The sequence below is a fragment of the Colobus angolensis genome, unplaced genomic scaffold, assembly GCF_000951035.1.
Source record: "Colobus angolensis palliatus isolate OR3802 unplaced genomic scaffold, Cang.pa_1.0 Scaffold11, whole genome shotgun sequence".
NCBI classification, from domain to species: domain Eukaryota; kingdom Metazoa; phylum Chordata; class Mammalia; order Primates; family Cercopithecidae; genus Colobus; species Colobus angolensis.
Window position 1 is genome coordinate 2,253,064 of NW_012112030.1, and position 23,671 is coordinate 2,276,734.

At 53.5% G+C, this 23,671-nt stretch overlaps 3 protein-coding genes across 9 annotated transcripts in view; all 3 read left to right on the plus strand.

The window, feature by feature from the left end:
* Positions 1–381: 381 nt before the first annotated feature.
* On the plus strand, positions 382–2,284 carry PTMS (parathymosin). 2 transcript variants are annotated; one of them, XM_011952034.1, is made up of 5 exons: positions 382–511; positions 936–1,007; positions 1,253–1,331; positions 1,489–1,550; positions 1,724–2,284. In XM_011952034.1, the coding sequence occupies exons 1-5, from the start codon at positions 473–475 to the stop codon at positions 1,772–1,774; spliced, it is 303 nt and encodes a 100-aa protein (XP_011807424.1). In that variant the 5' UTR covers positions 382–472; the 3' UTR covers positions 1,775–2,284. The 2 variants fall into 2 exon arrangements, with proteins under 2 accessions (XP_011807424.1, XP_011807416.1); XM_011952026.1 differs by having other exon boundaries at positions 387–511; positions 1,176–1,331.
* Positions 2,285–3,808: 1,524 nt separating this feature from the next.
* Positions 3,809–9,710, plus strand: LAG3 (lymphocyte-activation gene 3). Its single transcript, XM_011952083.1, has 8 exons — positions 3,809–4,217; positions 4,502–4,649; positions 4,984–5,288; positions 5,880–6,149; positions 6,556–6,831; positions 8,514–8,756; positions 9,024–9,154; positions 9,475–9,710. Exons 1-8 carry the CDS (start codon positions 4,160–4,162, stop codon positions 9,643–9,645), a joined length of 1,602 nt encoding a protein of 533 aa, XP_011807473.1. The 5' UTR covers positions 3,809–4,159; the 3' UTR covers positions 9,646–9,710.
* Positions 9,711–20,163: 10,453 nt separating this feature from the next.
* Positions 20,164–23,671, plus strand: part of CD4 (CD4 molecule) — a 33,353-nt gene continuing 29,845 nt past the window's right edge. For 4 of the 6 annotated variants that reach the window (XM_011952117.1, XM_011952107.1, XM_011952101.1 and 1 more), the window contains exon 1: positions 20,164–20,352. The gene's annotated coding sequence lies outside the window, so the exon portion shown is untranslated. The remainder of the gene's footprint in view (positions 20,353–23,671) is intronic. The other 2 variants (XM_011952099.1, XM_011952091.1) reach the window with 2 other exon arrangements.

The window sequence follows — 23,671 nt, forward strand, 5'->3', positions numbered from 1 at the left end:
CACATGGGCATCTCCCGGTGCCATATCAGCACAGGATGTCACCCTATGCCTGCTGGGATCTTGGGGTGAAGGAGAGGGGCTGGCCGGTGGGAGGGTCTACTAGACAGGTGCCTCCCTCTTCTCCATTCCTATCCCACCCCAGTCACAGACCTTGTTTGTTGCTCTCTCCTTGTCTTCCACGCCTGCTACTCTTCCCCTCCTTGTTTTCTCCCCTACTTCACCTACATTTCCACTGGAAATGGCTACTTCCACTCTTCCACTACACCCATGCATACATCATGGGAGGCAGGAAGAAGGAAACTACTTGAACTGTTTTGGGGTGGGGAGGGCAGAAAGTGGGAGGGGTGCTGGGAATGTGCTAAGGTGCTCTCCCTATCTCTGGTAGTGTTTGGCCAAGTAGGGGCCTGAGGATTAGGGAGACACAGACGGAGAGAAACAAAGACCTTAGAAGCTGAAGGGGAAGCTGGGAGGGATGCCCAGGAGAGAGAGTCCTCAGGAAAAGGCCCCAGAGGTAGACAAAAGGCAGAGCTGGGCGGGCAGTGGGGGGCAGGCCAGGGAGGCGGAGGGACACAGGAGGGGGTGGGGCACTGAGGCTGCAAGCAGATGGAGAGGATTTGCTTTGCTGAGCTGAACTCTTCAGCCAGTGAGGTCTGGGAGAACTTGATGGGGGTGGGGATCGTTGCCCTGGTTGCCCGCTCCTGCTTCTTCATCCCGTTCCCACCCCACCTTGGGTCTTGGGGAAGGAGGTGTTTGGTCTCAACCCCTTCATGGCCCTAATGTAAGGACTCTGGGGCCCCTATTCTGTGTCTTAAGTTGTGGCCACCTTTTCAGTTCACACGCCTCTAAGCTCACTACAGAGGGAGAACGGGGGCTGCAGGGACTTAGGGGCTGCAAGCCATTTGTGGTGAGAAAGGTGACCTCTTTCTCCCTTGCAGGACCTGAAGGAGAAGAAGGAGAAGGTGGAGGAGAAGGCAAGCCGGAAAGAGCGAAAGAAAGAAGTGGTGGAGGTGTGGAGGGGTGGGGGAGAGGACCACATCTACCTTACCATCTTCCTCCCCATCATCTCATCCTTCCTCCACTTTCCTTCTGAGGATGCTCGGTCCTGCCCTTGCACTGAGCCCTCTCATCCTTGCTGCCCCACCCTGAGGCCCCTCCCAAGTCCTTTTCTCACCCAGTCTCCCCTCCCATTGGTGGTAATGGTGGGCAAGGCATGCAGCCAGCCTGAGGCTACTCCCTCCCCTGGTCCCCACAGGAGGAGGAGAACGGGGCTGAGGAGGAAGAAGAAGAAACTGCTGAGGATGGAGAGGAGGAAGATGAAGGGGAAGAAGAAGGTGGGGAGGGGCAGGGGAGGCTGGGCTGGCAAAGTCTGGGCTCAAATGAGCAGAGTCAGGGTGGGTTTGAAGACCTGAAGCAGGGCTGAGGGCGACCACAGGGGGTCTGTGCCGGAGCTTCCTGCCCTTCCCCAATGACCCATTTCTGGCTCCTCAGATGAGGAAGAAGAAGAGGAGGATGACGAAGGGCCCGCGCTGAAGAGAGCTGCGGAAGAGGAGGTTTGGGCTGGGTTGCTGGGCCTGAGGGGCTGTCAGGGATGCAGCCGGGCTGGGCGCCCTTTGGATTTGGACCCAGATACCTGTGCAGCAGGGGTGGGGGCTGGAGCAGGACCGGGACAGGGGGAGGTCTCCCCTCCCATTTTACAACTCCCCCATTTTCTCCCTCTCCACAGGATGAAGCTGATCCCAAGCGGCAGAAGACAGAAAATGGGGCATCGGCGTGAGCCCCTGCCAACAGGCTGGGGTTGGGAGGCCTCTCTGGGCCTGGAGGTGGGGGTGGGGGCAGACAAGTCCAGCCACTGTTCACCTGGCTCCTTGCTCTGGGCCCTGCACCAGAGCTGCCACCCTCTTCTTTCTCCCCAGCCTTCTCATTTCCACCTTTCCAGACACTGCGCCCTCCACCCTCACTCTGCCATTGTTCCACCTCCTGACCTGCTCCATCTGAGCTCCCCAGCGGGCCCCCAATTGCTCCTCTCTCTCTTTGCTCTCTTTCTCCCTCCCCTACCAGCCCCATCCTTCCTCTGGTAGCCTCTCCCACCTAACCTCTGCATCCCCCAGCCTCATGTCCTGCCCCATCCCTATCCTGCCTGACCCCTGGATCTCCCTCAGATCCCCTCTTCTCAGACAGCGCCAGGCCGGGGTGGGGCCGGGGTTGGGGCCGAGCCCCACAGCTGCCCCCCTCCCCTCCCTTTTTGTATAATTTAATAAAGAAATGGTCGCGCTTCTGTTTTTAACCTGTCTCCTGCTTTCCCGGGGGGTCCAGTCAGTGCGACAAAAGGGTAGAGAGGGAGGAGGGTGGCTGACCTCACATGCTGCCAGGACCCTTCCCTTTGATACAAAAGCAGCAGCACACTCCTGCCACCCACGACTCAAGAAGACAAGAGCAGCCCTCCAGGGGTGGCCCGGAGCCCAGCTCTTCTGAGAGCTGACTTACGTCCTGTTTTGGATTCTCAGGGATGCTCCTCCCCAGCAATACACACTTCCCTGCTAACCCACACAAGACCTAGACACTGCTGAGCCCAGTGGAAAGCTACCAGCTCTATTGTGCTGAACCAGGCACAGAGAAACAGCCCAGAAACAGGAAGTCCTGCCCCTGAGCTGGGAGAGGGCTGGTAGTCCTGGGTCTCAGCCTCCTAGGATCTGGAGTGAGCTGCCGGGCATCAGAGATGCCCTTTGCCTGGCACAGAAGAGAGCTCCTTCCAGTCAAGCAGGGAAATCCTGGGCCTCTTGTCATTCCCAGGTCAGCTGTATGTTTCATCACCTGCCCTCCCACTGTCCCTGGGCTGGGCTGGGGAGCGGGAGTTGTGTGACTCTTGCCAGTCTCGGGCCTTCCCTAGTCCCACTGCCTCTGTTTCCCCTGAGTTTGATCTCTGTTAGGAGATTGCTCAGATTTCTGCATTTCTCCATCTCTGCATGACCCTTGCCCTCTCCTCTTAGTTCGGAACCTCTGGATTGGAGAATGCTTCTGAGTGCATGGGGGCCTGAGCTGGAGTGGGGAGGGGTGTTGACTCATCAACAGCATCATTTATCCCAGGAGACTCCCATAACTCATTCAAGGTCAGGATTAAACACTCTCCCGCACACAGGTACACTCACAGCTTTTATCTTCACACTCCCTAACCTTGGCAAATTGTACAGTTTCTTTGAAGCTCAGTTTCCTCATCTGTGCGATGGGGAAAATTACTAGATTTCCTGAATTACTCTAAGTGTCCTGTACGGTGCTTAGCACGTAATGAAGCCTCAGGACAATGTAGTTACTCTCCATGCCCCGCAAGGCTGGCATGCCTAGCCTTAGACCTCCCATTTTTTAGGGTGCAGTAAAGCTTCCTGTCCACCATGTTCCCAGGAAACATGGTACTGATGGGTGGAAAGGCAGGTCTAAAGGGGTCACGAAGTTCTGGGAGGTTAAGAGAAGGAGGGAGGAGATTAAGCAACAAGGAAAGAGCTTGCCAAGAAGGAAGTGTGAATATTGGGACTGAGGAGGCAGCTTGGAGATGGGCAAGGGGGCAGTTTCAGGCAGAAATGGTGCGTGGAGGCAGAAGGTCCCTGGGAGAGGGAGCAGTCTGGAAGGTGGGGCAGGGGCGAGGAGGGGGAGGTGGGGAGACCCAGGACTGAGGAAGTAAACAAGGGGAGTGCCACCACAGAGGTGGAGGGTGCTGTTGCTGGGAATCAACCCCCTCAGACTTTCCACTGCGAAGCGAAACTGTAAGCCCTGGGGTGCGGGGGGCGGGCAGGGAGGAGGGGAAGTGGGGAAGGTGGAGGGAAGGCCGGGCACAGGGGTGAAGGCCCGACCAGCAGAACGGCATCCCAGTCACGACAGCCACTTTGCTCTGTCTGCTCTCCGCCACGGCCCTGCTCTGTTCCCTGGGATACCCCCCACCTCCTCAGGCTGCCTGATCGGCCCAGCTTTCCTCTGGATTCTGGCCTCTGGTCATCCCTCCCCATCCTCTCTCCAAGGCTCTCTCTCCTGGTCTCCCTTCTTCTAGATCCCCTTCCTCCACCTCCCTATCTGCAGAACTTCGCCTTTGCCCCCCCACCCCCCACCACTGCCCACTTTCCTTTTCTGACCTCCTTTTGGAGGGCTCAGTGCTGCCCAGACCATAGGAGAGATGTGGGAGGCTCAGTTCCTGGGCTTGCTGTTTCTGCAGCCGCTCTGGGTGGCTCCAGGTAAAGCGGGGATGGCGGGAGGGTTGACCTCCGGCCCCACAGGAGGGGACCAGCAGGGATCTCTGTGGCCACAAAGGTCCTGAGGTCCTTAGCTCTGTGGTGGATTCTTCTAGTCCCTTTTTTGGACAGTCCTTCCACCCCCAAAGCCTCTCTGGGCAGAGAAGGGACAGAAACCCAAGCTCTTCCTGCACCCTGTTTCTCCCTCGGGAAACACGCAGGCTCCTTCTCTACCCCTGCCTCTCGGCTCACGCCCCCTCCCCTTGGCCTCTCTTTTGCTCACCTAGTGAAGCCTCCCCAGCCAGGGGCTGAGATCTCGGTGGTGTGGGCCCAGGAGGGGGCTCCTGCCCAGCTCCCCTGCAGCCCCACAATCCCCCTCCAGGATCTCAGCCTTCTGCGAAGAGCAGGGGTCACTTGGCAGCATCAACCAGACAGGTATGCACCCCAAACTTGGGCAACAGGACCCCCGAATCCAGCACTCACAACCCAACACCCATGCCGGTCCTCTGTCCCCTACCCTGAGGTGTCACTCCCTCTGAAGCCAGTGACCCAGTCTCCCTGCCCTGGCCCGCACCGTTCCTGCCCTTGCTCTGCAATACCCTCACACCTGCATCCCTTCTCTCCAGAAGGGGACGCTGCCAGTCCAACAGAGGGGTCGGGGGTGAGAGGACGGTTGGTGGACAAGCGAACTCTCGGGGTGGGCTTCCTCATCCTTAACGGGTGGCTGCCTGCCCCTGAGCTTCTCAACTCCATTCTCTTTCCCGCCCAGTGGCCCGCCCGCTCCCGCCCCCGGCCACCCCCCGGTCCCGGGCCATCGCCCGGCGGCGCCCCACTCTTGGGGGCCCAGGCCCCGCCGCTACACGGTGCTGAGCGTGGGTCCTGGAGGCCTGCGCAGCGGGAGGCTGCCCCTGCAGCCCCGCGTCCAGCTGGATGAGCGCGGCCGGCAGCGCGGGGACTTCTCGCTATGGCTGCGCCCAGCCCGGCGCGCGGACGCCGGCGAGTACCGCGCCACGGTGCACCTCAGGGACCGCGCCCTCTCCTGCCGCCTTCGTCTGCGCGTGGGCCAGGCCTCGAGTATGTGGGGCGGGACGACGGGAGAGGGGCTGGGAGGTGGGTCCCCATTCCCTGCCGCCGGGGAGGCAGGAAGGGCTGGGGCAGAGGCTGTGCTCTAGGCCGTGTCTGAGAGCTCCCAGAAGAGTAGAGGAAGGGGGTGGGCGGCCTGCTGGAGTGGAAGGGGCGCCCCGAAGCACGTGTATGGGGGGCCCTGTGGAGAGATTGTGTCACCCCCGAGCTCCCCTTCTCCCACCCACGCGGGAGTGCCCAGAGGCGGGCGGAGCGGGGAGACCACGGGGCTAGAGTGATTCATTTCAGATATCTGTGGCTCAGGGGGTGGGCTTTGCAGGGATCCAGGCCAGGAGAACGGCAAGGGTGGCTGATGCCAAGTAAATTCCAGGCAAGGGACACGGGAAAGTAGTCCTGGGGACTCTTGGGGATCCACTTTATGCACCTCCAGGTGCTGGGAGCTGAGATGGGGAGAGGGTGATGTGGGAGAGAAGAGAAGTCTAAAGCCAGGTTCCTGTTTCCAGGAGCTTCCAGCTTGGCAGTCCTGCTGTGTTGGGAAATTGTTTCCAGTGGGCTGATCAAGTCTTCTTTATCCTTGCACAGTGACTGCCAGCCCCCCAGGGTCTCTCAGGACCTCTGACTGGGTCATTTTGAACTGCTCCTTCAGCCGCCCTGACCGCCCAGCCTCTGTGCATTGGTTCCGGAACCGGGGCCAGGGCCGAGTCCCTGTCCAGGAGTCCCCCCATCACCACTTGGTGGAAAGCTTCCTCTTCCTGCCCCAAGTCGGCCCCATGGACTCTGGGCCCTGGGGCTGCATCGTCACCTACAGAGATGGCTTCAGTGTCTCCATCATGTATAACCTCACTGTTCTGGGTAACTCCCCCTCTGCTTCACACTTTACCACAACCCCTTCCTGCCCCCCTTGCCACCTCCCCTGACTATGGGTCCCCAAACCAAGTTCTCGGCAGCCACTGGCCTACATCATTGCTGTGGGCCTCACTGTTCGACCCCCTTATATTGCTGGCAGCCTTGCAGCTGCCATCACCCCTTCTTGCTTCTCCCATAGCCTTCCAGCGTCATTGCCAGCCTTCCTTCTCCTTCCGGCTAAGCCCACTTGCTGGGTTTCTGAACATCCTCAGCTCGCCACCTTATTCTGCTCCTTAGCACTCTTATGAGCCAGAGCATCTCCTGCACTCTTCTGCCTCCCTTCCCTGCAGCCCCGGCACTCCCTCCCCACTGCAGCACCCAGCTTTAAATCTGGATTTTCTTTTCTCTTCAGGTCTGGAGCCCCCAACTCCCTTGACAGTGTACGCTGGAGCAGGTTCCAGGGTGGAGCTGCCCTGCCGCCTGCCTCCTGCTGTGGGGACCCAGTCTTTCCTTACTGCCAAGTGGGCTCCTCCTGGGGGAGGCCCTGACCTCCTGGTGGCTGGAGACAATGGCGACTTTACCCTTCGACTAGAGGATGTAAGCCAGGCCCAGGCTGGGACCTACATCTGCCATATCCATCTGCAGGGACAGCAGCTCAATGCCACTGTCACACTGGCAATCATCACAGGTCAGCCTCACATGGGAAAGGAGTAGCTCCCCTCCCAGGGGAGAAAGAACAGGGAGGAAGGGCTGGCAGGGCAAAGACTGAGCAAACCCACCCAGTGGGTGATGCCAGGCCACTGGGCACAAGTCCCCGAGCCTGCGCATCTCGGCCCCCACTTTTCTCACCCCCGTAATAAAGAATCGAAACTGAAAATCTCCTCTTGAGTCACAAGATAAAAGTTCCACTGTTCTCTATGGGACTCCCCTGCTCTCAATTGGCGGGAGGGTCTGGGAAGTTAGAAGGAAAGGTGACAAAAATTCCAAATGGTTCAAAAGAGGTAGAATATATTTCTAGAACCCTTTTCTACTTTGCGGACAGGGCTTGGGTTAAAGTTGCAGGAAGTGGCCTGGATTTGGGAGGAGTTAATAAATCCGTCCCTTGGTCAGCAAATATTTACTGAGTAAGGGTTTTCCAAGATGGGATAAAACAAACACAGAAAAAATAATACTCAGAGAGTATGTGTTGACTGGTTGATAACTATCAGCCATGACAGATTACCATGTCTGCAGCACTCACCTGCGGCCACTAAGTAGTAGCACCCCATGGCAGGTGCTTAATAATGTATAGAGGTTGAATGAATACGTGAACATGCTAATGGATAATACATCTCCTGAAGGCCAATCCTGAGTTTTCACTTGCTTTCTGGATACCTCTAACTAGATATTATGCCACCTCTCAGCCGCCTCACCCTGAATCCCATCTTTTTCTACCACCAATCCCCTTGCTGACTCAGCCTGTCAGTAATCCACTGGTATCCACCCATCTCGAAACCTGGCCTCCTCCTCCCTACGTCCCATCAGTCATCAAAGCCCACCAGTTCTTTCTGTCCGATGCCTTCTTGAAGGTCAACTGTTTTATGTAGACAGCTCAATGAGACTTTCTCAAAACACCTGGGAAGTGCCAGACTCGGGGTCTAAACTCAGGTGTCTGCATCACCAAATCGCTCTTCAGGACCCTTTGTCTCCTCCCACCCTCCCATCTCTCGCTTTACAACTTGGAGAATGCTCTGTCTCTAGATGAATGGGCCAGTTCCCTGTTCTCGATACATTCAGAAAGGGGGATGATGTTCATTCAGGGGACACCACAAGGCAGGAGACACTGATGTGAGCCATGTCATGGAAGTTGCAAAATTGTGAAGTAGACGGGGGGTCAGCTCATCTGACTGATTTTGAGGGTTCTGAGCATTTTGAGTAGAAAGTAACGTAAAAGAATCTGTAATAATAGTATTTCTTCTGTGGTCTGCCAGGGCCAGTTTGAGTGTGAAGGCAGTAGGGAGCCTGGAAATGTTTTGAGCAGGGGAAGGAGCTGACTCCCTCCCCTGCTGAACAAGATAAATGTGGCTGGCAGGGTGTGGTGGCTCACACCTGTAATCCCAGCACTTTGAGAGGCTGAGGCAGGAAGAACACTCGAGTCCAGAAGTTCCAGACTAGCCTGGGCAACATGGTGAAAACCCATCTGTATAAAATTTAACAAAAAATTAAATAGAAAGAAAAAGATGAATGGGGCCATGACCCCCGATGTCCTTCCCCAACCTCACCTGGCCAGAACCCAAGTGAGTGCAGGGTGATTGAGGCTTGGAGTTCAACCTGTGGTATCACATAAGGGGGCCAGAAACCCAAAAGATCTCTTCCTTCTACTCTTTTCAGTGACTCCCAAATCCTTTGGGCCACCTGGCTCCCTGGGGAAGCTGCTTTGTGAGGTGACTCCAGCATCTGGACAAGAACGCTTTGTGTGGAGCCCCCTGAACAGCCCATCCCAGAGGAGTTTCTCAGGACCGTGGCTGGAGGCACAGGAAGCCCAGCTCCTTTCCCAGTCTTGGCAATGCCAGCTGCACCAGGGGGAGAGGCTTCTTGGAGCAGCAGTATACTTCACAGAACTGTCTAGCCCAGGTCCGAGGCCCCAAAATGCCAGGACCCCAATGCCACAGCAATAATCTTTATCCCCTGCCACCCCCATCCCAGCGCTTTTCTTTCCAGACAGGGACCTGATCTCTGGCTCTTCCCTAGGGCTGACCTGTTTCCACCAATAATCAGCTGAAAGACCCTGGGACAAGTCCCTTAAACTCTCTGGATCTCATTGCATCTGTGGAGTCTGAGGGAGTGACAAAATGTCCTTCTAGCCCTGACCCTACACCTCATCCTGTACTTTCTCCATAGGTGCACAACGCTCTGGGAGAGCCCCAGGGGCCCTCCGAGCAGACCACCTCCCGCTGTTTCTCATCCTTGGTATCCTTTTTCTGCTCCTTTTGGTGACTGGAGCCTTTGGCTTTCACCTTTGGAGAAGACAGGTGAGCCAGGGCCATGCCAACCCCGCCCCCCCAACAGCTCCTGCTCTTCCATCCTCAGAGTGCTGATGACACCCCTTCCTCAGGAAGGTGACCAAAGGGGACCCTGAGCTTGCCCTCGGAGCCCCCCTTCATAAGCCTCTCACTCCAGGGACGGCTTGTGCCTGGGTAGGCTGGAAGGGGGGTTGAGAGAAAGCCAGGACCAGATGGGGAAGGCAGGGTGGCTGAGAAAAAATAGATGGACTCAGTGTCCTTCCTAATCCGTTTCCCTTCATCCTTCTCCTCCTTCCACCCTCCATCTCTCTCTCCATCTCTTCTTACAGTGGCGACCAAGAAGATTTTCTGCCTTAGAGCAAGGGATTCACCCTCCGCAGGCTCAGAGCAAGACAGAGGAGCTGGAGCAAGAACCGGAGCTGGAACCAGAGCCGGAGCTGGAGCGCGAGCTGGGGCCGGAGCCTGAGCCGGGGCCTGAGCCGGAGCCGGAGCAGCTCTGACCTGGAGCTGAGGCAGCCAGCAGATCTCAGCAGCCCAGTCCAAATAAACTCCCTGTCAGCAGCAAGCCTGAGTCTGGCTCTTTCGTGTCCAAGTGAAGGTTCCCGTCTCTCCCCAGCCTCTGGGGGCTCCCTTCTCCCACCCTAGCCTCCTAACCTACTTTCCCCAGCCAGCCTCCCTCACCTTCCCCTTTTCTGTTTCTGGCTGCTTCGCGTTTCTTTCTTGGTCTCTCTCTCTGTCTTGCGCTTACTCTCTTTTTCTCTCTCCTGGGTAATCATTTCCCTGAAGCTCCCCCACAAAAGACCTTGCCCCTTGCCTCCGCAGCTCTCTCGTCCGTCCTTCCACCCACCTTCCACCCACAGTGCGCTGGCTGCCCTGGTTTCCTTGATATTTTTGTCCTTTGGGTCCACCCCACCCCACACTCAGCTGCACTTCAGCACTTGTCCTTGGCCCTCCGGCTGCAGCAGATGCGCACATATGCTCGCGCGCACGTGCACACACGCATGCACACACACACGCGCGCGCGCGCAAGTCTTCCAGGAGATCCGATCTGGAAACCTCTCTGGGCAGCCGGCTGGGGCTCCTACCTCTGCCCCACCCCCACGTTCCTCAGCCCTCGGCGGCTTTTCGGGTCCCAGGCATGAGAACACACTGCCACCCAGTGGTCAGTGTTTGTCACACCCCAACGGAGGTCACTGGGCCGGCTGCGGCAGGCCGGAGGAGTTGAACAGTGCAGTGGACAAGGCGGAGCACAGATTGCTGCGAATGCAGGCACTGCCTGTGTATTGTGCACGCTCTATGTGCAGCATATGAGTGTGCGCCCAGTGACTGTCACATGTCCTATGCACCCTTCAGGAGAGGGACTGAACAATGCCTGTCTCAGGAGATACAGCCCTGGCTGACCCTATGTAATCTATGTCCGACAAAGGGGAAGGCTGTGAACAAAGGCCTGTGCATGGAGCAAAACAGCCAGCTGCAGCTGTGGGAATCAGGAGCCCCGGCTTCTCATTCCAGCTTTGTTGATGTGACTGTAGTGAATCTCCCTGAGCCTCAGTTTCCTCACCTATTAAATGGGATAATGATAATAACCCACCAAAATGGGTTGTTGTGAATATTGGATAATAAAGGGCTTTGGAAACTGTGAAGCGCTCTGCGTGTGTGGAGTACTTGTCTGATCACCCGTTAGTGAAGGAGAAAGCAGGCCTGCTCCGGCCATGCTAAGAATGATGTTGAAGACCCCAAGTCAGCCTGCGCCCTCCTGTGTCTGTCTCTCATGGAGCATTCACCCGGGCCATGCCAATGGTCCTCTCAGCAGAGCACACACGGCCTCAGCACATGGCACCCTCAAGTCTGGAATGGGACAGAGACTTCTGCCTGCAAATGGGTGTGGGCCCTGGACTTTGGCCACAGATAGCTCTGTCAGGGGACTTTAACCCCATACAGGAGAACAAAATATTGAAAGTGAGTGGTGGCCGGGCGCAGTGGCTCAAGCCAGTAATCCCAGCACTTTGGGAGGCCGAGACGGGCGGATCACGAGGTCAGGAGATCGAGACCATCCTGGCTAACACGGTGAAACCCCGTCTCTACTAAAAATACAAAAAACTAGCCGGGCGAGGTGGCGGGCGCCTGTAGTCCCAGCTACTCGGGAGGCTGAGGCAGGAGAATGGCGTAAATCCGGGAGGCGGAGCTTGCAGTGAGCTGAGATCCGGCCACTGCACTCCAGCCTGGGCGACAGAGCGAGACTCTGTCTCAGAAAAAAAAAAAGAAAGTGAGTGGGTGAGTGGGAGTGAGCCTGCTGGAGCAGGAGGGGCATGGTGGCATGTGTGAGTGGCGCCAACTGGGTCTGTGTGCCGTGTGCAAAAAGACACAAAAAGACGGACCTGAGGACATGTCCCTGCAGAGACACCAGAGTCACTCACTGGAGACAGAGGATAAAGAGGGTGACACCTTTGTTCTGTGCAGAGCCTTAGGGAGGGGGGGACCCTCTGAGGCCTGAACAGTGAACCATTTACAGCAATCTGAGGTTCTGAGCCTCAGGATGGTGATGACTCTTGCCTTGCCACTGGCAGAGAAACACTGGCACAGGAAAGAGGAAGCTCTGGCCCTGCCAGAGATGATCACACCGCAAAAGGAAGTCTTGAAGTCCCTTTAGAGGCTTCCAGGCCAGGTGTCATGGCTCATGCCTATAATCCCAGCACTTTGGGAGGCCAAGGCAGAAGGATCGCTTGAGCCCAGGAGTATCAGCCTGGTCAGCATAGTGAGACCTCATCTTTAAAAAAAAAAAAAAAAAAAAAAAGGATTAGTTGGGCACGTTGGTACACCCCTGTGGTCCCAGCTATTTGGGAGGCTGAGGCTGAGGTGGGAGGATCACCTAAGCCTGGGAGGTTGAGGCTGCAGTGAGCCATAATTGTGCCACTACACTCCAGCCTGTGCAACAGAGTGAGACCCTGTCTCAAAAACAAAAAATAAGAAGCCTCCAAAGCGTCGTTCCCACGGTTTGTTGCTGCTCAGAGACTCCTCAGCTCTGCCCCAGGACCCTGCTCCGCACAGCCTCAGTGTGAGCCCTGATATTTTAATAGGGCAGGGGTTTCCTGGAAAGTTCTGTGGGTGGCATTTTTCCTTTCTACTAGCTAACATCCTATGCCCTTTGGGCTTATGAGAGTAGTCATCGAAGATTCACTGAGGCCTATGCGGGGACTTCCCCATGCTCTTTCATAAAGGGGACAGGGAGGGGACAGAAGCAGAATGAAGGGCGTCCTTTTTCCTTTACCCCCTAGAGAAGAGCAAAGGGTGGAAGGAAGAGGGGGCATATGGGTTGCATTCCGTGAGTGCTTCTCTGTGGGGTCTCTCCTAAGGGTGACATTCTTGGTCCCACTCCTCTTTCCACAGCCCCCCACTAGCAGTCTGGCAGGATCACCTCCAGCACTTTTCCTGTCCCCCAAAGACTTCTAGGGAGCTTGGTTAATTCATCTGGCTTCTCCAAGTTGATCTGTAAACTGGTGTTCCAGGCTGCGGTCCTGGAGGGGAAGGAGCATCAGGAGGCCAGGAGCTCAGGGAGCTTCAGTGGGTGGGTGGGAATCGGCTCAGCTCCTTGTTAAGAAGGAAGGGGGTGTGTGTGAGTTACCTACTGACGTATAACAAAAAAATTATCCTAAAACGTAGTAATTTAAAATAATCAGCTGGGTGTGGTGCCTCACACTGGTAATCCCAACACTTCGGGAGACTGAGGCAGGAGGATTGCTTGAGGCCGGGAGTATGAGACCAGGCTGGGTAACTTAGTGAGATCACACCTCTACTATTTTTTTTTTTTTTTTGAGACCGAGTCTCACTGTGTTGCCCAGGCTGGAGTGCAGTGGCTTGATCTCGGCTCACTGCAACCTCCATCTCCCAGGCTCAAGTGATTCTCCTGCCTCAGCCTCCCAAGTAGCTGGGACTATAGGCGCATGGCACCACACCCTGCTAATTTTTGAATTTTTGTATTTTAATTAAGAATCAATTAATTATTTTTGAGACAGAGTTTTGCTTTTGTTGCTCAGGCTGGAGTGCAGTGGTGCAATCTTGGCTCACTGCAAGCTCCGCCTCCCGGGTTCAAGCAATTCTCCTGCCTCAGTCTCTGTAGTAGCTGGGACTACAGGTGCCCGCCACCACGCCTGGCTAACTTTTTGTGTTTTTAGTAGAGACGGACTTTCACTGTGTTAGCCAGCACGGTCTCGATCTCCTGACCTTGTGATCCGCCTGCTTCAGCCTCCCAAAGTGCTGAGATTACAGGCGTGAGCCACCGTGCCCGGTCTATAGTTTTTTTTCTTTTTGAATTTAAAAATGAGCTGGGCGTGGTGCATGCACCTTTGGTCCTAGTTATTCAGGAGGCTGAGGGAGAGGAATCACTGGAGCCCAGGATTTCCAGGCTGTAGTGAGCCATGACTGTGTTACTGCACTCCAGAGTGGGTGACAGGGTGAGATCCTGTCTCAAAAAATAATAATAACGATAACAATAAACATTATCTCACACAATGAGGAATTCAGGAGCAGTCTTGCTGAGTAGTTCTGGCACAGGGTCGCTCATGAGGTTGCTGCTGAGGTGTGGGCCAGGCCAGGAGCCATCTGAAGGCTGGGATGGGGCTGGAGGATCTGCCTCCAAGACAGCTCCCTTGGGAGCTTGTGGGCCAGAGGCCTTAGCGCCTCCCTGCGTGGACGTCTTTATGGGGCCTCTCACAACACGACACAGCAACTGGCTTCCCCCAGAGGGACAGCGTGGACAAGACAAAAGCTACCATGTCTTTATTTCAAGATTAAATTTGATCTTGAAAGCAACATACCACGATTTCTGCCCTGTTCTATTGGTCACAGAGACCAACGTGGTGCAAGCAGGAGGGGGCAATGTAAGGGTGTGAACTGAGGGAGACAGGAGTCACTGGGGGCCATCTTGCAGCCTGGCTGTCAGAGTGGGGAGCAGTGCCTGAAACAGAGATAGGCCAAGAGAGGGGAAGGGACCCGTCTGAGCATCTCCATCCCCAGCCGTCTTCTCTTGTCCACTCTCCAGAAGTTCTGGAAGCCAGGTGAGGTCCAGGGCCTTGGCAAGTTGAGTGTGTGAGGTAGGAGGTAGTACTGTGCACAGTCAGCCCTGGAGTCGGGTTTGCCAGCCGTTCCCCTACCCCTGACCTGGTCTTCTCAGCTCCATAGCGCAGAGGAGGAGCCTCTGCAGGCCCAGAAATTTCCTTGCCCACCTCCCCTACCTGGTAGAGATGTTAGGGTTCAGGCCTGAGCCCCTGCTGCTATCCCTCCTTCAAAGGGGGAGATCAAGGAGCTTAGGATCCCCTGCACAGGCCCACCCCAGGGTGGGGTCTTCCTTTGAAGGGAATGGGTTTGGGGTAGGGTCGGTTCTATCTGTTCTACTCTGTGGCTGACAGTTTCTCCAAGGGGCTGCAGGTGTCAGCTGTCTGAGCCCAGCCTGAGCTCTGAAATGTGCCTACTCAAACTTCCCGTGGGGTGAGGGAGGCCCAGAACCACCCTCTGAGAGTGGCAAAAAGTGGTCCTGGAGCCAGGAGAAATGTGGATGGGGTAGAAATGGTGTTGATACTCCTAGACTTTGCTTCCCAGAGAATAATCCCAAAGACCCCTCCCCTGCTCTCCATCCTCAAACCCTGCCCCCAGCCCCCTTCGCAGAGGGCGTCAGTGCCGCCAAACATACTTCTGGTAAGGAGGCCACCGCAGAGTTGCACCTGGGACTTTCAACTTTCCTACAACCCTGGCTGCCCTAGGTCTCTCAGATCGTCTAGTCTCCAGCACTCTGTCTGTAGCCTCTGACACCAGCTTCTCGCTCCGCCCCATCATTTCTTCCCCTGGCTTGCTCTCCTCCTGTTCTACAGCCTAGAGACACAGGATACACGCAGCAAAAATAGCCTCTGGAACTCCCCATTCCATGCTTTCAGACATGTGGTGGGGGCAGATAGCTTGACTTCCATTTCTTCTTCTGTAAAGTGAGGACAGTAACAGTAACACCTACCAAAAAGGTCTGGTGTGTGCAAACGAACGTGAGAGTGCTTGGAAAATGGAAAAGCGTTCTACAGATGTGAGGATCATGGTGCTGCTGAGCCTCAGAAGCTCCAGATGAGGCGGTGGGCCTCAGACCCCACTCCACTGCTATGGGAGAACACTTCTCTCAGCTGTCATCCTGGCCTTTCTTCTTCTTTTTTTATTTTTAATTTTTTTTTTAGAGGTGGGGTCTTGTTATGTTGCCCAGGCTGGTGTGCAGTGGCTATTTACAGGCACAATCCCACTACTGATGAGCATGGGAATTGTGACCTGCTGTGTTTCCAACCTGGGCTGGCTCACCCCTCCTCAGGCAATCTGGTGGTTCCCCACTCCTGGGAGGTCACCATGCTGAAGCTGAACTTAGTGCAGACACCTGATCTGCGCAGTACCCTACAGCCCAGGACTCCTGGACTCAAGGCATCCTCTCGCTTCACCCTCCTGAGTAGCTGGGACTACAGGCACTTGGCACCGCGCCCCACCTGGACCTTCTTTTTTTGTTTTGTTTTGTTTTTGTTTTTGTTTTTGTATTTTTAGTAGAGACGGGGTTTCACTGTGTTAGCCAGGATGGTCTTGATCTCCTGACCTCATGATCCGCCCGCCTTGGCCTCCTAAAGTGCCGGGATTACAGGCATGAGCCACCACGCCCGGTCCTGAACCTTCTTAATGCAGAGGAGAGGCAGTGCAATTAGGGGGACCACCGAGAGATTGGGGTCCAAGTGGGTGAATTCAAATCCCGGTCCACCAGCTATGGTTACTAGCTCTGTGACCTTTGACAACTGAAACTCCTTGGCTAGGCGCAGTGTGACTCATGCCTGTCATCCCAGCACTTTGGGAGGCAGAGGCGGGCGAATCACTTGAGGTCAGGAGTTCGAGACCAGTCTGACCAATATGGTGAAACCCTGTCTGTACTAAAAATACAAAAATCAGCCAGGCGTGGTGGCTCACACCTGTAATCCCAGAAATACGGGAGGCTGAGGCAGGAGAATCGCTCAAACCTGGGAGGCACAGGTTGGAATGAGCCGAGATCACACCACTGCACTCCAGCCTGGGCGACAGAGCAAGACTGTTTTCAAAAAGAAAGAAAGAAAGAAAGAAAGAAAGAAAGAAAGAAAGAAAGAAAGAAAGAAAGAAAGAAAGAAAGAAAGAAAGAAAGAAAGAAAGAAAGAAAGAAAGAAAGAAAGAAAGAAAGAAAGAAAGAAAGAAAGAAAGAAAGGAAGGAAGGAAGGAAGGAAGGAAGGAAGGAAGGAAGGAAGGAAGAAAGGAAGGAAGGAAGAAAGAAAGAAAATTATCCAATAGCCAAGGGTTGCAGGGAGCAAGAATGAGGAGTCAGCATTTAATGGGTACAGAGTTTCAGTGAGGGAAGATGAAAAATTTCTAGATGGTTGCACAACCATGTGAGTGTACTCAGTTCCACAGAGCAGTACATTTAAAAATGCTTAAAATGGCCAGTCACGGTGGCTCACATCTGTAATCCCAGCACTTTGGGAGGCCAAGGCAGGCAGATCACTTGAGGTCAGGAGTTCAAGACCAGCCTGGCCAACCTGGTGAAACCCCATCTCTACTAAAAACGCAAAAATTAGCCGGGTGTGGTGGTGGGCACCTGTAGTCCCAGCTACTAGGGAGGCTGAGGCAGGAGAATCGCTTGAACCCAGGAGGCAGAGGTTGCAGTAAGCTGAGATCGTACCTTTGCACTACGGCCTCGGTGAAGGAATAAGACTACGTCTCAGAGAAAAAAAAAAAAAAAGAAAAAAGCTTAAAATGGAAAATGTTATGTTGCATGTATTTTACCACAATAAATTTAATATCAATAAAATGTAATATATTAGGAAAATATTAAACAAGTATTAGGGGTCTTCCAGGGTCAAGGCATCTGTGAGGGTGCTGGGAGTGTAGTGCTAACTAAGATAGACACGGTCACCACTCTGGCCTATGAGCTAGACACTAAGCAGCGAATGACTTCACCGCAACTGGAAAATCAGGGAGAAGCACAGAGGAGTGGGAGATCTTATCACAAGGAAAACTGATTTCAACTGAGGAACCTGAGTAGCCTCTGAGACTCTGGGGAGGAAGTTCTGTGCAGGAGGATGATAGAGCAACAAAATATAAACAGCCCCAATCCTGGCCCTGGAGGACGGCGTGCTGCTCCCTCACCTCTGCACCACCCACCTCCACACTTCCTAGATGTGAAAAATAACTTCAATCTTGTTGAAGCCTCTATTATTTTGGGTTTTCTTTTGCTTGTAGCAGAACCCAATGCTTACTGATAGACAATTCTCCCAGTTGAAAGAAGGTTCTTTTGTGATAAGATCTCCCAGCACCTTGTGCTTTTTCCTTTGTAGCACTTGTCGAATTGTAATGAAGTTGTTCATTGTTTAGTGTCTATGTCATAAGCTGGAGTGGTGACCATATCTGTCTTATCCAACATCACATCCCCAGCACCTAGCAGAGTGCCTTGGGCTGGTACACACTTAACTACACACAGGAATGAACGGAGCAGGGCTCAAAACGTCAATGCCTGTGAGAGCCTGCCAGGTAATGTAAATGAAAAAAGCAGACTGGCTGTGAACAACAGGGAGCGTGTTTGCTTTCCAGTCTGGAGGAAGAAGGCCTGAGGAGGATACATTTTGCCCACTTCGAGGAGCAACTCTGAGGTTGCACCTGATACTTTCACTTATATCCATTAACCAAAATTGAGTCACTTGGACACATCCAGCTGTGAGGGAGTCTGGGAAGTATATTTTAAATCTGGGTAGCTAAGAGCTCAGCTAAAAATTGAGGGTTCTATTACCAAGAAGGAGAAAATAGACTTTGGGGACAGCTAACGCAATAGCTGAGATCTCAAGAATGAATAAAAATTACCTAGATCAGTGGTTCTCAGAGTTAAGTGTGGCCTGCAGACCTTTGGGAGTCCCTGAGACCCTTTCAGGGGATCTTCAAGGTCAAGCTATTTTCATAAAAAAAATACACAATGTTATTTTCCTTTGTCACTATGTTGACATTGCAATAATGTTGCAAAAGCAATCTGTTGCAATAATGCAATGATTGCAAAAAAGCAATCATTGCAATAATGTTGCAAAAGCAAAATTCCTTTGTCACTATGTTGACATTGCAGTAATGTTGCAAAACCAAACTGCTGCCTTAGCATAAATGAAGGCAGTGGCGCCAAACCATGTGATAGTCATTGCATTCTTCACTGCCAGGTACTTACAGTAAAAAAAGAAAAAAAATGGCCGGGCGCGGTGGCTCAAGCCTGTAATCCCAGCACTTTGGGAGGCCAAGGTGGGCAGATCACCTGAGGTCAGGAGTTCAAGACCAATCTGGCCAACATAGTGAAACCCTGTCTCTACAAAAATACAAAAATTAGCCGGGCATGTTGGCATGTGCCTGTAATCCCAGTTACTCGGGAGGCTGAGGCGGGAGAATGACTTGAATCCAGGAGGTGGAGGTTGTAGTGAGCCGAGATCATGCCACTTCACTTCAGCCTGGGTGACAAAGCAAGACTCCGTCTCAAAAAGAAAAAAAGAGATCGAGACCATCCTGGGCAACATGGTGAAACCCCGTCTCTACTAAAAATACAAAAATTAGCTGGGTGTGGTGGCGCGTGCCTGTAGCCCCAGCTACTTAGGAGGCCAAGACAGGAGAATTGCTTGAACCTGGGAGACAGAGGTTGCAGTGAGCCAAGATCGTGCCACTGCACTCCAGCCTGAGCAACAGAGTGAGACTCCCTCTCAAAAAAAAAAAAGGCCCTTAATGAAGTAGTAAATACTAATTCTATTAAATCTCAACCCTTGAGTACGGTGTGTCATGAAATGAGAAGCAGCACACAGTACTATATGCTACGGATGAAGTACAATGCTGTCAAATAGGGGTATTTGTGTTAATTGCTGGAGTCACAAGCTGAACTAGCCACTTCTTTTCTTTTCTTTTCTTCTTTTCGAGACAGATTCTCACTCTGTCACTCAGGCTGGAGTGCAGTGGTGCAATCACGGTTCACTGCAGCCTCAACTTCCCAGGCTCAAGAGATCCTCCCACCTTGGCCTCTCAAAATGCTGGGATTATAGGCACGAGCCACCATGCCCAGCCCCACTTTTTTCAGACTGGAAAATGCACACTCACATGTGCATCTTTAAATGATCATTCAGGCTGTGGTATAAGAATGGAAACCAGTGAGGAGGCAGGGGCTGTTGTCCAGGCAAGGGACGATATTGGCATCTTGGGTTGGAATAGTGGCAGTAGTGGTAGTGCAGAGTGACTTGGGTAGATGTAACATCCACGGGAATTGGAAAATAAATACATGGGAGAAGTTGGGTGAAGGAGGTGTCAAAGATCACACCCAATTTATTTTGCTTGGGCAAGTTGGTGGATGGTGAGCCCCTCACTGAGTGAGAAGCCTGGAGAAGCAGGTTTGGAGGGTGGTAGTACGCAGGTGGTATGCTTAGTTGGGGATGTGCTGAGTTTGCTATGTCTGGTGAGCTTCCCATTGGAGATGTCCAATGGGCAGACGGATACTCACATCGGGAGCTCATGGGAGATATGGGCTAGAGGAAAGCACCTGAGGCCCGGCCAGAGACGCCTAGAGGAACAGAGCCTGGTTAACAGTCACTCCTGGTGCCTCAGATATTCTTTGCTCAGCCCACGCCCTCTCTTCCACACTGGGCCATCTACAAAGCCTCCACAGATACCCCTGGAGGCACCCACTGGACACAGGCCCTCAGGGCCCCGGAGCAAGGAGCTATTTGTGGGCTTGCCACTGCTGTCACCATATGCTGCCAACTGCCTCCCACTTCTTCTTTCCCCACAGTCTGGTCAGACATGGCAGTATCACTGATGGAATCTTTCTTGCCATCTTTTTCTTGCCGCTTAACAGTGGCAGTGACACTTTGGCTCCTGCCTGATTCTGGTTAACTTTTTCCCTTGACTTTGGCATTTTCACTTTGACATGTTCCCTGAGAGCCAGGGGGGTGGGGACCCCAGCCCCAGATGGTGATGTTGGGGGCCGGCCCAGCCCTAGGGTGTGGAGGAGCCTCGCCATCGGGCTTCCTGTCTCTTCATTTAAGCACGACTCTGCAGAAGGAACAAAGCACCCTCCCCACTGGGCTCCTGGTTGCAAAGCTCCAAGTCCTCACACAGATACACTTGTTTGAGAAGCAGCGGGCAAGAAAGACGCAAGCCCAGAGGTAAGACGGTCAGACTCAGCTTCTTTCCCCGGAGCTGAGAGGGAGGAGAACGTGGGGCAGATGCACAGGAATATGCTCTGCCCAGTTGTCTGCCCACAGCTCTGGCCACTTTCTCTTGCATTTCTCTTGGAACCGGTCATGGGCAGTGATCTCCCACTGGAACTGTGAGCTTCCAGAGGTCAAGGACTGTGCCAGACTCCTCTCTGCAGCCCCAGCGTGCACAGCTCAGTGTTCAGAGCGGTGGGTGCTCCTCAGAGCAGTCTTGACCTAAACGGCAAAGTCAGAGAGGGAGCGAGGACTGGAGACTATCCCAGACTGGGAAAGGCATGGAAGGCAACTAGTTGTGGGCAGTGGAGAAGAGAAGACTGGAAGAGGGGAAAAGGGGAGAAAAAGAGTGAAGGAGGGGAGGGAAAAAATTAGAAAAATAAATATAAGGTGAGAGGAAACCTATAAAAAAGAAATGATGAGGAAAAACGATAAAAGCAAGAAAAAGAGCAAAAGAAGTGGAATCCAGTCTAGAGAAAATTCTTGCAAAATCAATTTTCCTAACACACAATCTCCAAACATTGACACCAAATATCATACTTGCAGCATTTCGTAAGTCACATGATCTATGTAATAGTCTCTTTTAACTACCTTTTGTGTTTATGTGTGTATTTTTAAATTTTTGTCTGCTTTTTTGCTCTTTTAAGATTTTTGAACAATGTCTAAACGCACTTCTACTTTTTAAATGATGATTTGTGAAATAGGAAAGCTGAAATTCTCAGAAAGTGTTGAAACTGAGCTTTTGCGTATGAAATGCCCTAAAAGTTGCAAATACATATTCTTAGCTAAATATGTCATTTGAGAAATGGATTCGAAGAGAATTGGTGGTATGGGTTTCATGAGGCCGGGAGAGTTACAGGAGGAGGTGCAGCTCTTCTTGGGCCTGGCCGGGTGTGAGGGAGAGTGAGGACTCACTATCCCTCCTGATGGGAAGCCCTGTACCATCTCAGCCTCTCTGCCCTCAGATCTTTCCAGCCCCTAAGACCTGATGGCCTTGAAGTCGTGCTATCCCTAGTGTCCTCTGCTTTCCCCTCATAGGCTTCTTCTGGGAGAGAGGTTCTCTGGGGTAGGTTCTGATCCCTCAACATGGAAAGGCCTCGTTCTTGATAATTCAAAGATTTCACTCTGAGTGGGACAGTGCTTCCTGAATGCCCTGCTCTTGTGGGGGACATTTTTATCTGGGCAAGGCTAAGAGTAGGGCCTGATGGGGGAAGTCACTGCTACTTCGATAAATAATTCGATAAATAATTCCTTATGTTGTATCAGATGCTGTAGGGCTGATACAAAATGGCCGCCGCCCTCAAAGTCAGACGAAGGAGCCCCTGAGGACAGCATTAGAGACACGCGGGAGATGATTTCCCTCTTTCAATGTGGGAGCACTTATATAGGAGAGATCTATATCTAGATAAAAACTTCTCCCACCATTGGTGCTAGGCAAAACCTTGAGGGCAGCCCTAGGCCCTGACCCTGGCTGTAATGGCGGGGTGGTGCTGAGGGGAATTGGTTAGACCAACTGTTTTGCACGTTTTATTTTCTATTATTATTTTTGAGACGGAGTCTCGCTGTCTTGCGCAGGCTGGAGTGCAGTGACGCGATCTCCACTCACTGCAGCCTCCACCTCCTGGGTTCAAGCGATTCTCCTGCCTCAGCCTGTCGAGTAGCTGGGATTACAGGTACCCAACACCACGCCCGGCTACTTTTTGTATTTTTAGTAGAGACCAGGTTTCACTATGTTGGATAAGCTGGTCTCAAACTCCTGGCCTCAAATGATCTGCCTGCCTTGGCCCCCCGAAGTGCTGGCATTACAGATGCAAGCACCACAGGGGGCCAGTCTTGCACACTGTAGACACTCAATAAATGTTTGTTGAATGAAATAATTGTGATGGGCCGGGCGTGGTGGCCCACACCTGTAATCCCAGCCCTTTGGGAGGCCGAGGCAGGAGCATGGCTTGAGTCTGGGAGTTTGAGACCAGCCTGGGCAACATGGTGAAACCCCCATCTCTACAAAACCCACAAAAGTTAGCTGGGCATGGTAGTGTGTGCCTGTGGTTCCAGCTACTTGGGAGGCTAAGGTGGGAGCATTGCTTGGGCCTGGGAGATGGAGGCCACAGTGAGGCCTGACTGTGCTACTGCACTCCAGCCTGGGCGAGAGTGAGGCCCTGTCTCAAAATAACTTTGATGAAGGTGGGGAATCAGAGGCAGACGGGCAGAGGTCTGGGTTTGCAAGGCGCTGAGTTTGAGCTCTGTTCTGTATCTTTGAGGGGATGAGGGGAGGAGGGTGGGCACGGTTCCCCCGATGTGGGTGTCTGAGGCGAAGAAGAGGATGGCGGAGGTTGCAGCCACCGACCACAAGAGTTCCTTAGAGGGGTCACAGTCTCTAGGAAGTTTATAGGAAGCCAGTCAGCAGTAGAGAGGGTGAACGCGGTGGGGCACATCCCGCGGCTGGGCTTGAGTGGGCTGCTTGGGGGTTATGGAGAGAAGATAAAAGTGCCTGTGGGACCACAGACTCTCGCCGTGGTGGAGCTGGGCCCTCTTAACCTCCCAAGCGTCGCTCCTCGTCCCATCCCTGGGGGCCAGGGGTGAGGGCGGCAGGAACCTCAAGGCTCTGAGAGAGTGCGTGGTGTGTGTTGCCATTTTGGTCTCATCTCTTTCTCAGTCTCTCTTTGCCTCACTTTGGATCTATGCTCTGTGCATCTGTCTTGCTTCTCAGAATTTCTTCTTTTCCTCTTTTTTTGTACTACCCTGCGCTTTGTGTGTGATTGTGGATTGTGTGTGTGCGTAGCTGTTGCTTTAACAAGCTGCTCCAGGTCTCTCCCTCCCACATCTTTCTCTCCCCTCCTCCCTTGAGGCCTCTGTGCATTCTGGGGAAATCTGTCCATTTCCCTTTGTCCACCGTGTCCCTCCCACCCTGCAGCCGGCTCCCTCACGTCCACCCTGGGCTGCAGGCGTGCTCGGCAGGCTCCCCACAGATCAAAGCTTGTCTAGGGTCTGCATTGCTGCCAAAGGCCAGGAGGCCTGTGTACAGACCGGAAGGAGCTAGAGCTTAGTGGCAGCTGGAGAGGGGAAGATTAAAAAGGAGGAGAGGCGAGGGACATTCCAGGGGAGCCCGGAAGAGCCAGCACGACCTCCTGGCATATGAGGCACAGAGGAAGACAGACACAGACACAGGGAGCTGCAGGCTGGGGGCATGAGCTGGGGGCTGGGAAGCATAGATACAGAAATGCACAGATGTGAGCTGAGAAGCAAGCCTAGAGAGAGAGAGGGAGAGGGAGAG